The sequence below is a fragment of the Camelina sativa genome, chromosome 9 (assembly GCF_030686135.1).
Source record: "Camelina sativa cultivar CO46 ecotype springtype chromosome 9, ASM3068613v1".
In the NCBI taxonomy this organism is placed as follows: domain Eukaryota; kingdom Viridiplantae; phylum Streptophyta; class Magnoliopsida; order Brassicales; family Brassicaceae; genus Camelina; species Camelina sativa.
In genome coordinates, this window is record NC_141888.1 from 23,731,042 (window position 1) to 23,749,683 (window position 18,642).

The 18,642-nt window shown below is 33.7% G+C and overlaps 2 protein-coding genes across 2 annotated transcripts; one reads left to right on the forward strand and one right to left on the reverse strand.

Moving 5' to 3' along the window:
- Positions 1-8,680: 8,680 nt before the first annotated feature.
- On the forward strand, positions 8,681-9,729 carry LOC104711213 (uncharacterized). The gene is made up of 3 exons (XM_010427892.2): positions 8,681-9,031; positions 9,130-9,188; positions 9,309-9,729. The coding sequence occupies exons 1-3, from the start codon at positions 8,947-8,949 to the stop codon at positions 9,420-9,422; spliced, it is 258 nt and encodes an 85-aa protein (XP_010426194.1). The 5' UTR covers positions 8,681-8,946; the 3' UTR covers positions 9,423-9,729.
- Positions 9,730-14,527: 4,798 nt separating this feature from the next.
- Positions 14,528-17,613, reverse strand: LOC104711214 (uncharacterized). Its single transcript, XM_010427893.2, has 4 exons — positions 17,529-17,613; positions 16,515-16,594; positions 16,118-16,429; positions 14,528-16,022 (listed from the first exon to the last, which is right to left on the reverse strand). The coding sequence occupies exons 3-4, from the start codon at positions 16,193-16,195 to the stop codon at positions 14,655-14,657; spliced, it is 1,446 nt and encodes a 481-aa protein (XP_010426195.2). The 5' UTR covers positions 16,196-16,429; positions 16,515-16,594; positions 17,529-17,613; the 3' UTR covers positions 14,528-14,654.
- Positions 17,614-18,642: the final 1,029 nt, after the last annotated feature.

Here is an 18,642-nt window from a genome sequence, read left to right on the forward strand (position 1 = left end):
CCTATATGTATAAAAAGGTTTTATTTGTATATAGGATCTAACTTTTCATTGTTACAAAGCACACGAGACAAAAAAAAACAAAACAAAAAATAAGAACCCCTAACTTTCTATCAAAAGACAGAAGGTTGAATCCTGAAAACCACCTCTCATAGTTTCAGCGAATAACAAAAATTGTCATGTGAGATCAATTACTCCAAATCCCGCATTGAGCATAGTATATAGAACTCGACTACATTTCTTCTTTAAAGCCCATTAAAGGTCCAGGTTTTGGCCCATTTAAAGCCACGAGCATTCTTTTTTCTTTCCTTTTACTTTGACATCTTTCAAGTTTCAAGCCTACTACTCCATATTACGCTCACTGTTTGGGTGATTTGGTGAAAATGGCACCAGTCCAGAATATTCTTTTAACTCAAATCGGATATACTTTCAAATTTCTACTAGTTACTGTACTATGTAATAATAATAATAAGACATCATCTCACCAAAAAAAAAAAGGAAAAAACTATTGAAGTTTTCTTACTTTTTTATTTACATTCGAAACATTTATAATCATCATCCTAAAATGTTTGAATAATCTATATTAACATTTTTGAATTATATTTTGATTTTTGAATTACATTTTGGTTTACGCCCTTTAAATTTTGCTTATTTAATTTGTTTTATTTACAACATTAACCCCTAATGATTTTCCTGAAATAACATTTCGTAGAAACTTAATTAATGAAACTTTTTAAATTGACTTACGGGGGTGTATTCAAACCATGATTTTGGAGAATTTGATAGGATTTAGGAAATTTAGAATTTTGATAGATTTTAGGGAAGTTATATGATTTTCTGTAAAATTCTTTCAAATCCCACCTAAAACCATGAGATTTGGACTTCTGTATTTTTAACTAAACAAATCCTCCAAAATCCTAAAATTTATTAAAATCCTAATCTATAAAACTGTTTTGAATAACAGTGGATTTTAAAGTAGATTTTTAAATCATCAGTTCAATAACAAGGGATTTTAAAGTAGATTTTTAAATTATCAGTTCAATAACAGTGGATTTCAAAAGACTTTTTAAAATACATGATTGAATAACATAGGATTTGTAACTCTTACACAAATCACTTAAAATGTCAAGTTGAATACACCCCCCTTAATTTGATACGTTTATTGCCATAAATAGCTTGACAACATGTCAACATCTATACATTTCGATTTTTCCAAAAACAACTCTACACATTAAATTTTTAATCTCATAAAAATCTTCAAACCTATTTTAATAGATCTTTAGAGACTGTATGATCTCTTAAATTTAAATGACACAGCCGAATTTGAGTAACAAATTATTACAAGCGCAATAATTATTATAACAATAATAAAGTTCATGAAAACGAGAACCCAACTTTAGAAACTCAATAATCGGGTATATTTAACCTTAGCATCGCATTTAATATAGTATATATCGCGTTAAGAAACTGATTATTATTCTGCGATAATGTTATCAACTCAAATAGGAAAACACTAAAATCTCTCTTTTATTGCTACGGATCGTAAACTCCTTGCTCATCAAACATTTTTCATGTATAAATATTAACTTCACAAACGAAACACAACACCCACAACCAAAACCACTAATATGACGGTTTTCAAACACTGATTAAACCACTAATATGACGGTTTGTTGTTATATGGCGGGACATGTTATTAACATGAAGGTTTGAATTAACATTAGTATAAATATAAAATATTATTAATTCGGTTTGAAACACGGGTTAAATCTTCATTTAATTATTTGGTCAATACCACTAATATAAGAATATTAGACATATTAAATCAGGGTAATTTAACTAAAATTTTGTAAAACAATTAAATCATTGGTAAAATTGTGACTTAATCTAACAATAACTTATAAATTACATATTTATGTATTTATTTCCCCTATTATTGTTCTAATAATTGACAATCCAAACAAAATTATTATTTAACTAAACAAAACAAACTAAATATAAAAAACAAATAAAAATAAAAATGTTATTATTTTTTAAAAATATGTAAAATCTAGTTTTTAATAATTCTTAAGTTTAAAGATTATCTCATACTAATTTGAACAGATATGACTTGTTTGAACTGCAATTTAACCAAATTCTTACCAAAAGCAGTTGATTTTTTTCAGAAATTGTTAATGAAAGTAGAACCATTCGTCCACTTAAGATGATCCAATTTTCTAAGTGTTGTCTCTAAAGATCGAGGAGCTTTCCTCAAGACTCAAAAGTAAAAAATATCCCTTTCTAGTGGTTTCTTAAAATGCATTTCCTGCGCTAATGTCAATTAAGAAAAGGATATGAAATGATTAGTAATATTATATTGGTGATCACATTGAGAAGGTGTGAAGTTTCCCACTAGTGTATTTTTATAATTTTTCTTGTTGACTTAAAATACAAAAAGGGAAACCTTTCCAAGAACACAAACACAAACACAAACGCATTGCAATTGTGCTTATAAACTTTTCGATATGGTGATATATATATTTTTTACATTTTGCAGAAAAAGCAGTGCATGCATATGGCCATAAAGCTAGGCTTCATTTAGTGGATTGCGAAATATATGAATATCTAAGGTATGATTTTGTAAAAGATGTTAAAAATAAAAAAAGTTGTCTCTCTAATGGTACCGTATATATTAAGGTACTTAAGAATAAGCGGTATGATGTATTAGCCACTACAGAAGCCAAATTCGTGAAGTAATCAGAAAAAACATCATTAAGAGTTAGTGCCATGACTTTGACAAGCATGTATCATATCCGCACTTACATATATTATTTAAATGGACTACTATACATGAGTATCTATACTTTGTAAACATGACAATAAGTTGTAGATAATTTTTTTTTAAATACTGTTTGTGCTTAGCTATTTTCCATTATAGTGATTGCCGTGTAATTTAACGTGAACTTGTAAAGCAGAATAAACAAAGCTTCCCTTGGACTCGACCCATTTTGTCAATGACTAATGTAACTAGACACGCGTAATTAAGTAGTTATGCCCATTGCCTCCCACAATTCCACCACTTTAACCAACATCGATCATTTCTCGACGACTACAAAGTTTCTTATCGATCATATACACATGAAAAATGGTTTTTTACTTCGAAGACAAGGAGAAAATTCTACAAAAAAAAACCCAAAAATATTAACATTGACAAAATCAATTCTGTATGTTTTATGTAGGAACATTTAAAATTCCTAGCTACGGATAAAATTAAAACTAAGAAATATCCATCTGATCTGAGCATCTGAATTGTTAGAATTCACACCTGAAGTAACTCCGAACACTTCTCTAAACCTAATCGAATTCAGCTCAAGAACTTTGTAAAGCAAAGAACAAGAAACGCGAGACACAATTGTTAACCCAGTTCAGTGCAATCGATGTGATTACACCTACGTCTGGGGCCGAATCAATCCGGCAAATTCACTATGAGGAAAGGTTATAGCTCAGAACCGAGCTTTACAACAATGGTGAAATCTCACTCTCTAACAACCTCTCTCACTCTTGATAACAGAAGAAGAAGAGATAGAATCTAATAAGATTGAAGAAGAAGATGTTAATCTATGAAACGCAACGTTTCAGTGATATTAGTAAACTCTCCACTGCAGTTGGAGACTTCACATTAATCTTCTTCCCTCCGGTTTAATCAGCAATAGACGAACCAGAGATAATCAGCAACTCAACTCATTAATTTCTGGTTTAGAACCAAACCATCATCAACCCAGAATTGAATCAGTCTAACAATCTCAACACTCCACCTTGATTCAATTCCCCTTTTCCTCTAACCATGAATTTGCACTTACTTGGATTTAACCTTCAGCTGAGATGCACTTCATCTCACTTGATTAGCTTTAGAAAATCTAAAGCTTCATCAAACTTCTTGACCGGAATACCTTTTGTTAGCATATCCGCAGGATTCCTTGATGTATGAATCTTCAGAACCTCAACTTCTCCAGACTCAATAATGTCCCTGATGAAGTTATACTTTGTTGCAATATGCTTTGTTCGCTCATGAAATGTATTATTCTTTGACAAGCATATCACAGACTGAGAATCACACCAAACTGTGACCCTTTCTTGTTCGTAACCCATATCTTCCAGAAGCCCCTTAAGCCATAATGCTTCTTTAACTGCTTCTGTGAGTGCAATATACTCTGCCTCTGTGCTTGACAAGGTCACGACTGACTGTAAGCTCGACTTCCAGCTGACAGTATTCCCACCAACTGTAAACACATAACCACTGGTAGATCTTTTACGATCTCTGTCTCCAGCATAGTCTGAGTCACTGAAACCTTGAATCTCCAGCTTGTTTCCTTTTGTGAAAACCAAATTCAAATCACTAGAGCCTCTTAGATACCTCAGTAACCACTTCACTGCTTCCCAATGAATCTTTCTAGGTTTCTTCATGAATCTACTCAACAGACCAATAGCCTGAGCTATGTCAGGTCTTGTACCTACCATCAAGTACATTATACTTCCAATGGCACTTGCATATGGAACCTTCTTCAAATCAACACACTCGCGATCATTCTTCACAGACATCAACTTGAAATGTGTTCCAACCAGAGTATCTGTCTCATGAGCCTTACTCATGTTAAACCGACTCAGTACTTTTTCCAAATAACCAGACTGAGACAAGTACAAAACTCCTTCTTCTCGATTTCGAATTATATCAATTCCCAAAATCCTACTAGCAGGTCCCATATCCTTCATCTCAAACTCTAAGCTCAAAGCCTTTTTCAATCTACTTATCTCTTCCTTACTTTTAGCAGCTAATAGCATATCATCTACATACAGTAGCAAGTAAACAATTTCACCAGGATTTACCTCTTTCGCATACACACAAGAGTCATGCTCACTCCGGTTGAACTCTTGTTTCATCATGAATGCATTAAATTTCTTGTTCCACTGCCTGGGAGCCTGTTTCAAACCGTAAAGAGATTTCTTCAACAAGCAAACTTGATCTTTGTCCGGATCTACCTCATAACCTTCGGGTTGCTCCATGTATATTGGTCGATCAAGTTCCCCATGCAGAAAAGCTGTCTTGACATCCATCTGCTCCAGTTCTAAATCATCTTGAACCACCAATGACAACAAAGTCCTGATTGATATGTGCTTCACTACAGGTGCAAACACCTCTTGATAGTCAATCCCTATCCTTTGTGTAAAGCCTCTAGCCACCAATCTGGCCTTAAACCTCTCAGGTTCTACCCCTGGAATACCTGGCTTCTTTTTATAAAGCCATATACAATTGATAACCTTCTGATCAACTGGTCTATCCACCACATCAAAGGTCTCATTCTTCCTCAATGAGTTCATTTCCTCATCCATACCTGCATCCCATTCCTTACTGTACTTATCCTCTTTTGCTTCATGATAGCACTGAGGATCTTCGCATATGATCTCTTCTGCTGTCATAAGTGCAAAAGCAAACTGCAAGTAATCAGAAAACTTCAGTGGAGCCTTGATTTCTCTTCTAACACGGTCTCTAGCTAACTGATAGTTTCTGAGACTTGGAGAACTCCTTGGAGCCTCAACTTCACCTTCAGGCTCAAAGTAATCTGAATCTGTATCTGTATCACTCTCATCAACTATTGTAGCTCCACCTCCATTAGAACTTTCTCCAATCAATTTACCTTCCTTCTTAATCTCTGTCAAGGTCTTATCATCCTTCTTGATTTCTGCAACCTTCTCTTCACCATCTTTACCACAAAGATCCTTATACAATACCTCTTCGTGAAACACAACATTGCGACTAATCACACACTTTGATTCTTCAAGTAACCACACCTTATAGCCTTTTGTGCCTTGTGGATAACCTAGAAATACTCCTTTCAATGCTCTAGGTTTGAGCTTTCCCTGATCTTGATGCACATAGGCAACATAACCAAATCTCCTCAAGTGCTTGTATCCTGGCTTCTTGTTTAGCCACAGCTCTTCAGGTACATTGTGATCAATCGCAGATGCAGGGGACCTATTTACGAGATAGGCTGCAGTGGCTGCTGCTTCAGCCCAGAAACGTTCTTCTAACCCAGATTCATTCAACAAGCACCTTACTTTCTCCATAAGTGTTCGATTCATCCTCTCTGCAACTCCATTTTGCTCTGGAGTATAGGTGCAAGTCCGATGTCTCTCAATACCATGCTTCTTACAATATTCATCGAACTTCAGATTGCAAAACTCCAAACCATTGTCTGTTCTGAGGACCTTTACCTTCTTACCAATCTGATTCTCAACTAATCCTTTCCACTCACAAAACCGGTCAAACGTTTTGTCCTTTGTCTTGAGGAATATAAGCCACACCTTGCGAGTTTTATCATCAATAATAGACAAGAAATATTGTTTACCTGACAGGGATGGAGTCACATTCGGTGAACCCCACAAATCCGCATGAACATATCCCAATGCATCCTTAGTATCTTGTCTACCCACATTGAAGCTTAACTTCTTGGACTTTCCCATTACACAGTGCTCACAAAACTCCAAGTTAGTGACATCTTTCTTCTGTAATAGCCCTTTCTCAGATAGCACTTTCATACCATTAAGACTTAAATGTCCAAGCCTGCTATGCCACAACACAGTGCTGTCTTTCACATTCTCAGTGTTGCAATTCTCACTCATAACAGTCTCACCATTCAGGATATATAAACCATTGTTCAAACTCCCTGACAAAGCAGTCTTCCCATTTTTGAAATACCTCACTTTGCCATCTCCACCTTCATGCTTATAACCCAACCTGTCAAGAGTACCTGTTGAAATCAGATTTCGCCTCAAGTCTGGTACATATTTAACATTGTTCAACACCTTAATTGAACCTCCTTGTATGTTAACGCGAATAGAACCTATTCCCTGTGACACCACAGCTCGATTGTCACCCAACAAAATGGTTGTTTCACCATTCTCTTGAAAACTACAGAACCAATCTCTCCTTGACGTCATGTGAGATGTACACCCAGAATCCAGAATCCACAAGTCTCTTACAAGCTGATTGTTGACACTAAGAGCCTCAGAGAATACCAACTTTTCTGTTATAACTCCAGCTTCGTTCTGACCCTCACTTTCAAACTTTTGTTTCCTGGCATAACAGTCCTTCTTAACATGCCCTTCCTTCTTGCAGAACCAACACGTGACTTTCGTCTTGGAGTTTGACCTGCTTCTACCTTTTCCCTTAGAGCCATTCTGTTGACTTCTAGTCTGGGGTCTGCCTCTCTCTGTTGTGTACAATGCTGCAGACGATCCCTTCTCAGACTCTTTTGACTCGGCAAGTTCCCTTTCCAGAGACTTAGCTGATGAAATCACATCCTGAAGTGACAGACTCTTGTTACCATATTTAAGCGTATGCTTAAGCTGACTGTAGCTAGATGGCAAGGAATTTAACAACAATATTGCTTGAACTTCTTCAGAAACCTGAATCTCCAAGCTCCCTAACTCTGCAACAATCTTCAAGAAGTCGTCTACATTCTGATCTATAGTCTGAGCATCAACCATCTTGAAAGAATAAAAGTTCAACTGCACATAGATCCTATTTGGCAAAGAGGTTTCCATGTACAACTTATTGAGCAAAGCCCACATCTCTGCAGCTGTCTCACAATGATTTACCTTTCGCAGAACCTTATCCCCAACATGATTTATGATTAGTGTCAAAGCTTGTTGCGATTGATCGATCTTGACTGGATCTGGGACCTCTTTAGTCTGTGATAAGGAGGAGTCTGATGATTCTTCTGTGGCAATCTTCTTTTCTTCTTCTTTCGTTAACGGAACTGTCTTGGTCAACTTGAAATCGGTGAGGATGTTCTTCAAACCAAGAACCCCAAGCTGTGCCAAGATCCGAATCTTCCATAGCGAGAAGTCACTATCACCATTGAACGTCTTAATCTCAACTCGCGCCGTCGCTACCGCCATCGATCAGATCTGGGAGAAGAACCTATGCTCTGATACCACTTTGTCAGAATTCACACCTGAAGTAACTCCGAACACTTCTCTAAACCTAATCGAATTCAGCTCAAGAACTTTGTAAAGCAAAGAACAAGAAACGCGAGACACAATTGTTAACCCAGTTCAGTGCAATCGATGTGATTACACCTACGTCTGGGGCCGAATCAATCCAGCAAATTCACTATGAGGAAAGGTTATAGCTCAGAACCGAGCTTTACAACAATGGTGAAATCTCACTCTCTAACAACCTCTCTCACTCTTGATAACAGAAGAAGAAGAGATAGAATCTAATAAGATTGAAGAAGAAGATGTTAATCTATGAAACGCAACGTTTCAGTGATATTAGTAAACTCTCCACTGCAGTTGGAGACTTCACATTAATCTTCTTCCCTCCGGTTTAATCAGCAATAGACGAATCCGAGATAACCAGCAACTCAACTCATTAATTTCTGGTTTAGAACCAATTCATCATCAACCCAGAATTGAATCAGTCTAACAATCTCAACATGAATGAACATTTAAAACAATAAAATTAGTGTATTGCTTATGAAAGATCTGAGTACACACACAGATTTTTCATTCTGTAATTTTATAATTAGTATTTTATGTTTCGAACAATTAACAATTTAAACAGCACTAGCTAGACGTAAAGTGAAACCGCGTCGATAGCTTGTTTCTTCGTATTTGTTCCTTTTTAAAGAGTTTAGAAGACATTTTGGTTCTTTGATACAAAAGACTTAGCACTCTAAATTAGATTAAAAAAACGGTTCATACTTAGTTTAATTTAGTTATTAACACCCCACTATGATAGTAGTATAAAATGCGCAAATTGGAAAAATAGAAATATAGAACTATATAAGAGAGGCCACCACAAACACAAAACTGAAAACAAGTTCGGGGGAAAACGAGAGACAGAAGTACACACAACAACACTTAAGGTTTTAATCTATACATTTTGTCTTAAATCATCGTCTTCAAATGGCCAACAAAGCTCTCTTCCATCTCCTGGTGATCTTCTTCTTGTCTCTATCTCACATCTTCATATTGCCTTCCCATGCTTCAAGTAAGATCATCATCTCTCTTAGATCTTATTTTCCGTAATTAATATTTCCATCATATATCTTGTAACTTATATTATCTATATTTTTCGTATGCATATAGGACCTTGGAGTTTTATGGAAAAACCCACTCATCATATTGATCTCCCTCAACATGATGTGGTTAGTTCTAAAGTTATGTATATACTGCATAAGAGAGTATATGTGTTCTTGAAAAGTTATAATTAGGTTTATTAAAGATTCTAAATTTGGTTTTGTTCAAAATGGATGGTTATTAATTAGAACGTGAAGGAGGAGGTAGAAGAAAGGATGGTGATGGAGTTAAATGATTATCCAGGTTCCGGTGCCAACAACCGCCACTTGCCGCGTCAGCGAGGCTGTGTCATCGATTGCTGATAAATGAAGAAAAATCAATTAATATAATTATAGTATCGATAAGGTTACTATTATGTATAAGTAAAACTTAACATATTTACCCAAAAAAAAAAGGGACTATGAATTGAGTTAGTTAACATTGGAGTCTATATATAGACGATTAGACATTTTACTCTAGGGATAAAAGCATAGTTTTTATGTAGTCCAGTTGTTAAATCCAGTTATACACTACTGTTAATAAACTACATATATGTGGATGATATATATGTACAAGCCTTTAATTTCAATTTGGTGATAATTACGATATAATTGAATTATTTATTCATAATCCTTGTCAAAATCAAGCAATTCGATCTAAATTAAGCACAATAGAATTCTAAAAAAAAAAAACTCTATCGTACTAAGTAACATTTCTGAGTGATTAGAGAAAAAGAGAATGGGAGATGAAGAAAACCACAAAATCAAGTTGAGATATGATTCTACGCCATTGGATCTGAACCTTGAGGAATGGAGATGTTGAGCCGGAGCGATGAAGTTTCTGAGGTGAACTATCGTGATTTGTATTTTTAGTCTTGGACAATGTTTTCCAAAAAAGGGGATAAGCTCACATAGTCATATGAATACACACATTAGGGATTCTAACGTTTTAAATCGGCTCCAAAAATGAGATCACAAAAATATTGATGTACCATATACCGTTTTTGTTGTAGTATTGTCTTTATTATCTCTTCGTCTCCCATCAATATTTTCACATATTCTGGGAACTCAGCCACCAAAAAATGTGGCAATATAATTGTGAATGCCACGTACCACTCCTAACTCATAAACGTCTATTTATTAAACCAGAAAATAATAGTTTCACTTGTGAGCAAATGAACGTAGATTTCAGCTCACAAATTAATTTATCCAATATTCATGAGACCATGACCATACATTTTTTTTTTTTTTTGCGTGACGAGTATCCTAGAGAAGTTTATGCCAATACGGGCATTATTTACCTTTTTGAATATTTACTTTTGTCAAAACATATATGATTTTTTTTAATTTTATTTAATTAAGAATACTATTAGGAGAAGCTAGCTGAGAATGGCAACTATGTTGCATATCGCGTAGAAAAAGTTGTGACTTGTAAAGACTGTGTAGTGTTCCTAATGCATTTGGCCTGAAATTACAAACCATCAACAGTTACAAAATAGAAAGAAAATTTTGGCGAACAACAACAAAAAAACAAGCTAGATTTAGGCGGTTAAACAGAGGCAGAGAACCAGATCTACTAGCACCGACGAATACAACGTCCACAGCTTTGTGATATTGTCGCCGGGTCGGATTCTTTAACCAGAGTATTTGAATCCTGTCTCAGAGCCGTCACCAACGACAAGTCAGACCAACCACATACCTTCCGAAATAGATCAATTCTCTAACTCTCCGCCATCCAATGAATTCAAATCCCCTACCTAGCAAAATGACATACTTAGATCCAAGCCCTTGACCTCCGAAAGCCATGAACCAGAAAACCTTCTCGAAACAAAGCAATCTTCAAATCTAGTCCAGTAGAAGCAAAAATACGGAAGCTAGAGAAAGGTGAAGGCTCAAAAAACCTTTCAACAGCTAGATTTCATGAAAGCCATCTAAGATCCTGAAAATAATTTACAATTAACCACCAAAACACTCACCGGAAAACCCACCAATCTGCAAGCGTCTTCTGCTAAGAATCTTCACCGTGTCGTAGCAGTGTACACATTATATTACGCATTTTACCGACCTCAAAACTACTAATTCGAGTTCGAAAAGTTTTGCGATTACGAATATGGTTTACAAATATAATTGTCCTCAAAAAACAAAATAGTTCACCTTTTGAGCTTACATAATCTCTTTGATCGGAGTTCGGCTTTATTGAAGTAATTCAAACTTGATGATGAAATAACAGAGTGGTGTCGCATTATTGGTATACGATACTTTTCAAATAATTTATTTATCAAAAATAAATTTGAGAATGAATTGAATTGAATTGAATGTGGTCGCATATTTGTCATACGAAGACTTGAAATGGCCCACTTAGGGCGTGGGGATAGGTGGGGTTTGTCATAATCTGTGAACAATCGTATGCATTTATCACAATTTATAAATCTACAATACAAAATACGATAATATTAGCTTGCACAAACATAAAACAGCTGAGGTATATAATATACACATATAATTTGTGTGGTGCACAAACACAAAACCTTTTGAAACCCTGATTTTGGCATATTAAACCCTTCAGTTGAATTGTGTAATTGTACATAGTTTCCGCAAACTAATCCCACAAACACATTATACATGAATATCTCTAAATCTAACAAAAAGAGCAACAATATATACCCATTTTCCCTCCAACTTTGCCCCCACTTCCAGATCCCTTACCGATTCCAGAGAACCCGAACCAGCCAATCTTCTTCTATTTGGATTTGGATTCCCTGTCCATATCTCGGAGGGTTGATCCACTGCGTATTCTCCTATACATTGAGCGGTTATTTGAGGCAAATGGACATAATGGTCCGATAACCATTACCATTGTTGCCAGAGCTGAGAAAAAGAGTGAGATAGAGCGTGTTGATTTTGGTTCGGGAGAGAACGGTGGCGGCGGGGGTTACGTTTCACTTGGCTTCTGACATGGGGTTTAGAGGTAAACAAGATTGAGACATAGCTATTGATCATCTAATCCTTCAGCAGCAGATAATAACAGGGCCACTGACGCTCTTTGGAGCCTAATTAAATAGTTTTTTTTTTCATTTTCGTCAAATAAAATTTATTTATTTCTCAAATCATCCAACATCAAATGTAATAGACTTGATGGAGGGTTTGTTTTAAAATAGTTATTGGATTTAAAAAAAACCATAAAAAAATTACTGCTAATAATTTGAAGTTTTATTACATTTAACAAAACCTTATTACTCATAGAAAAGTACTTTTAATCGAAAAATAATATAAAGATGTATCAACTAATTAGTTTCTTCTATTCTATAATAAAATCGAAAATATATAACTAATAAATTATTTGATTGTTGACAAAAAAAAAAATATATTTGTTTCTTTTTAAAAAATCTTAATAATATTATGCACCAAACAAAAGAAATAACCAAAAAAAAAATAACCAAGAAAAAATGATCTAAATATATAAATTTGAAGTAAACAAGCTATGTAGTTAATTTGTATAAGTTGAGTTCTTTCAAATTATGGCCTTAAGCATATTATGGGATGCTTGTTAATACATAAAAATGGTGTTTTATGCCATTAGCTGTATTTTCTTACTAGTACAAAAAATGAACAATGAATTAACATTTCACAATTCTAAACTAATCTATAAACGCATACGACGTCGTCGTCAATTTCTAATCATTATCGTCTAGCCAGACAACTATCATACACACTCATACTCTTAGGCTCCGAATGGAGATAGTGTATCAGGCGTAGCGGATCTAGCGGATCTAGCGGATCAAGCGGAAAAAAGTGAATCTAGTGGATCTAGTGAAACAAGTGTGGATCTAGTGGATCAAGCGGTTTAAAATTTATGTTTGAATGGTAAAAGTGGTTCAAAGTACTGTACAAATTTAAAATAATATATTTAAATTTTAAAATTTGTATTTAATTTGTCATAAGTAGATTCTATTTAATATTTTATTTACAAAAACCTAATATAAAAATATCTTTTGAAAAAATAATTAATATAATTGCACTTTTAAAATAATTTTCAAATTAAATAAAATTACTACACAATTATTTTAAAAGACATATGTTTGTGCTATAGCGCAGATCCAATCTTATTATATTAATGAAATTAAGACAAGAATACATAAAATAATGTATTTAAAACATTCATTCAACAATCATTTAATATAGAAGATGTTTATTAGCCCATAATGTATCTGCAATTCTTTCTCTGAGATTCGCCATTAAATCACCATCAGCTATAGTTGTTGTTCCAATGACGTTTAAATCACTCTTCGGATCAATGTTGTCAATATGTGAATGCCCCATTGTTTCAGCAAAATCATCATCTATAGAATTTGAAATTCTGATAAAATTGTGTAGACCCATTGTCGCTATGACGACTCTCTTTTGCACTTCAATATTATATCTAGGAAATTCACAAAGAATTCTCCATTTCTTCTTCCACACTCCAAATGTTCTCTCAATAATAGAACGTAGAGATGCGTGCCAGCGGTTGAAAAATTCCTGCTTATTCTGAGGAGGTGGAGCATTCTCAAATAATGACATATGGTACCGAACAACCATGTTTCTTGAAGATCTATATGGAGCAAGAAAACCTTGTTTATTTGGATAGCCAGAATCAACCACATAATACTTATCTTCTGGTGGCAAAGGAAATTCAGGATCATTGTTTTGAGCCATCGTAAGAACTGCTGTATCATGACAAGATCCTGGTGCTCCATTCCAAACATATGTGAATAACATATTTAAATCACATATTGCCATGATGTTAAACGATGTTCTATCATGTCGACTCCAATACATTCCTTGTAAATCAGGAGTGACCTTAACACACACATGAACACCATCCATTGCTCCAACAAACCCACTAAAAAATGGCCAATATTTTCCATCCATTAGCCTGTCCGGAATCCTGTGTAGTTCTTGCCTTGTTGGTGTTTTGATATAATCACAAGCAAGTAACTCAGTCGCTCTAAGCACTTCATAAAATTTTCTCTTTACGGTTTCTTGATTTCTCCCAAATCTTAGACCAACATCTCGTTGGACTTCGTTGTGTCCACATATCCGTAAAAACATTGCAACACTCTCTTCAATGCCTACATTCAGTGTTGGTTTTAATCCATAAGTTGTTTCTAGTTGGTGACACAATGTTCTGAAACAATCAAGTGACATCCGTAGTAACTGAAGACAAGCAGCATGATCTTCTTGTAATCGATGCCAAATATTTCTCCACCCCAATCCACCATCTGTTTGTACTTGTCCTCTTTCAAAATATCGATTGTAATAACTCAATGCTGGTTGAATTATTAACTCTTCAAATTGTGCATTCTCCAGATTCCATAACTCAGTTCTCTCTTCGTAACTTAAAAATTGAATTCCTTGTCACCGCAATTGACATATACGAAAAGCCTGTATTTGATGAAAACAAAGAATTGATAAGAAACTGAAAGACATGATTCAATTACACATAGTAAGTAAAAGATAATACAGAAACATAAATAAAAACAATGCAACATTATTAATAGCAAAGAACTAGAGATATTATGCTTCATCGTCAGAATCATTTTGGTGAGTTTCATTTAAATTTGGCTCCTGATGGGTTCCCCAAATGTTGAATAATCCTCCAGATTTACGTGTTCGTGGTATTGGCCTTGGTGTTGTGGTTTCAGTTTGAGTTTCAGTTTGAGTTTCTAATGAGAATCCATGCTGAACATTTGTTTGAGGAGGCCATTGTGAAATATTTGATGATGATCCCCATTGTTGATCATTTGATGATGAACCCCACTGTGTAGGTGAATTCAATTGTTGTGTATTTTGATACGCTCCCCATTGTGAAACATTTGGTGATGTACCCCACTGGTGACTATTTGGTTGTGTTTCCCATTGTTGTACACTTGGTGGTGTACCCCATTGTTGAGGACGTGGTTGTTGACCCCATTGCTGAGCATTTGGTGGTGTACCCCATTGCTGAGCACTTGGTGGTGTACCCCATTGCTGAGCACTTGGTGGTGTACCCCATTGTTGAGGACGTGGTTGTTGACCCCATTGGACATTTGAAGTCTGCCCCCATGAATTATTACCACCAGAAGATGGACTACCTGAATGAAAACCACTTGCACTTGGACTCCCAAAATTTCTTCTCGACGTTAACCGCTTTCCCACAAACTCATCATAACGTGTATATCCAGTTAAAGCTTGTAAGAAATTTATCTTTTCTTCAAAAGGTTTTTCAGCTCTATCAATGAAATACTTACGATAGAATGGGTCTCCTCCTAATTCGTCAACGCACGCCCAATAAAATTTTGTATCACTTGGAAGCTCCATTGATTCCAATATCTTTGCAGCCTCATCAAAGCCGTCGTAATCATCTTGGTCGAATGAATTTGGGCGTAATTGTTGTAAACTTTGACGTTGGAACTCCCTAAATCCGGTCATTGTATCGGTTAGGGTGGTCTCAAATGACTGTTTCTTTTTACTTCCTCGTGAACCACTCCCATGTACAACTCCAGAATTTCTTGCAGATCTTTGTAACATACTTCCTCGTCTTCCTTGTCCTCGTTGTTGAACTCTGGAACTAGGAATTTGAATCGGATCAACCGTCACAGAACTATGACGCCTATGTGCCTGAATAAACTCATTTGAAGGACGCGTTTCATCGGTAATGTTAACGCGATACACTTCTTCATTTTCTTGTATCTCTGCATCTTGACTATCAGACATTTCACCATCGTATGTTTCTCGGTACAGCTGATCTTCATTATTAGTTGTGCCTTCATTCATCATTTCTTCTCTTCTTTGGTTGACAGAGTATTGAGCTTGGGATTGAACATTATATAATTTGAAGCAACGTTCCATGATTTCCCACCCTTGTGGCGGCTTTCGTCTAAATGCATGTACAATCTTACATACCTATGAATATTATTATAAAACAAATATTTCAGAATATTTGGTTATTTTAATTATGTTAATATATTTGAGTTGTGATAAAGATTATGAAAACTTACTTCACAATTTTTCCACCATGACTCAGATGCATTAATCACGGATGTAATAGGATCAACCGTGATACTAGTTGATCCCATAAGCTCTCGATACTTCTTGTATTTTTTTTTTCATATTATCAAGTTTTTCTTTGAAAATATGAAAAACTTATAATTTATTTCTAAATCGAACTCCTGGTTAAACTTTTCAACCATAAACTGTTTTGCAAAAGGAGTGGGATCTTTTATACGATAATTATTCATCGCAGCTGCTTGATCATATAACTCAAGTAATCTAAAAAGACTGCTAGGAGTCCATTTGAAATTAGCTCCATTCTACAATATTTTTTAGAACAAATTATTATATATTCACGTAATTATAAAAAACTATATTTAAATAAATTAAGATAAAATATTTTACCCGTGCTGATGTTTCGGTTGGAAAGTTTTCAGCTGCTTGTACAGAAGAACTTGTGTTTCGTCGACGATTAGATGTCATATCTACAGTTGTAAAAAAAAAAAATCAGTTTACTATAATCAGTATATATTTTAGTTATATATGACAAAAATTTATTAAACTATTGTATTATGTGACTATTAATTATTTTTACATAATAAATTTGAGTTTTTTATAATTTTGTATTACATTAGTGTGTAGACATGAATCATAAATCTTATATAATATATGTCGATGGTATAAACATTAATAATATTATACTTATACAATTATAAACCTTAGTCAAAAACATAAAAATATTATACATATACAATTATAACTTTTGCTCACTAAAAGTTTACAAACCTTATTTGCTATTAAATTTTTATTCATAATATTGTCTTATTAACCTACTTAGATCTCTATTTTATAAAATAAAAAATTAATTACAAAACTGTTAAATATCTATGTTATAAAATAAAAACATAATTACAAAACATGATATATATTATTAAAATATTTACTAGCATTTCTTTCACATAAGTAAAAAAAAATTAACTACAACAGCATTACTATTAACTTAGTTAAACTAAACAATATACTTGATTATTATAATGTATGTATGTTTATGTAAGGGAAATTAACATATATACTTTTCAAATAATTATAAAAATTTAAATTTATGTTCACATATATAGAGATACTTTTAATATATATATATATAAATTAGAGGTTATGAGCCATGTATAAAAAAATTTAAATTCCATTGATTCCTTATTAATTAATAACTAAAAACATCCAAACATTATGATTAATTAACATTATAACTAACTTAGTCAAAAGCATAAATGTATGAAACTTTTCATTTACTAAATAAAACTAACTACATCAACATAATTATTAATTTAATTAAACATCATAACTAATATAAATTTAATATAAACATTATAACATAATATAATGTATATATGTTTGAAAGAAAAAAAAAATTATATATACCTTACACTCTTACAGCTTCACTAGAAGAAGTTTGGAATCTCTTTTTTTTTTTTTTTTTTTTTTTATCTATCTTTCTTGTTGTTGTGATGAAGAAAGATGTGAGTATTAGATTTATAGGAAAAAAATTTTTGCATTCTCTTCGTCATTGTCCAACATGTGAATTTTGTATTATTTTATTTTATACAATAATTTGTACTATTGGACCACTTGAACCCCTTCTCATATCTAGATAAAAGTGGTTCATGTGGTTCATTCACTTTTGCTACTAGAAGACAAGAAATCCTTATCTATATGTGTTTCCTTCACTTTTTTTTATTTTTGTTTTTGCAGGTGATGAATGGGAAGACATAAATGGAGGAACCACTTGGACTGAAGAACCACCTATTTCTCCACTCCCCATTCAAAGCCTTAATTTTTGGATCTTAAAGAGTCCAATTGTCTTAGTTCAAATTGATTGGCATAAGCATTAGAGTTAAAACTAACTATAAGCTATCCTCACTTCATAATAATATATATGGTATATATATATTTTTCAACTAAATAAACATTACTTAATATTTAACTAAACCTACTCCAAATGATCATAATTAAAAGACGGCCTAATAAAACTACAACAAAGTATCAAATAGACCAAAAATTTGCAGTGGTATCTAAAACAAGTTTTATTGTTTTAAATAACATTCTAATATAATTAAACGAACTAAATATATCTAAATTGATTTGCTACGGCCGTTTATAAACTAATTTCTAAAAGGAGACTGAGGCGGTCGTCTTTTCAAAGCAACTTTACCAACCAAAGTATCTAGTTTACACAAATCTAGTTTTATTAGAAATAACCCATAAAGTAAGGATTATCTTCCCTTGATTAACTCAGGATTAGATGTTATCCGATCACCCAATTAGCACCTAACAAAAATTTAAACATTCGGTTTTCCGATTAAATTACACATTATATTCATGAATATACAGAATGAGAGTTCTTTTTCATTTTGTGATTGGTATCAAATGATATACATCATATGATTTCACTAGTCATATAAAAATGCAAAATACTAAATCTTGTACGCAACATACGGGAGATAGTATGAGACGAGAGCTAAGGCCATCCTTAATG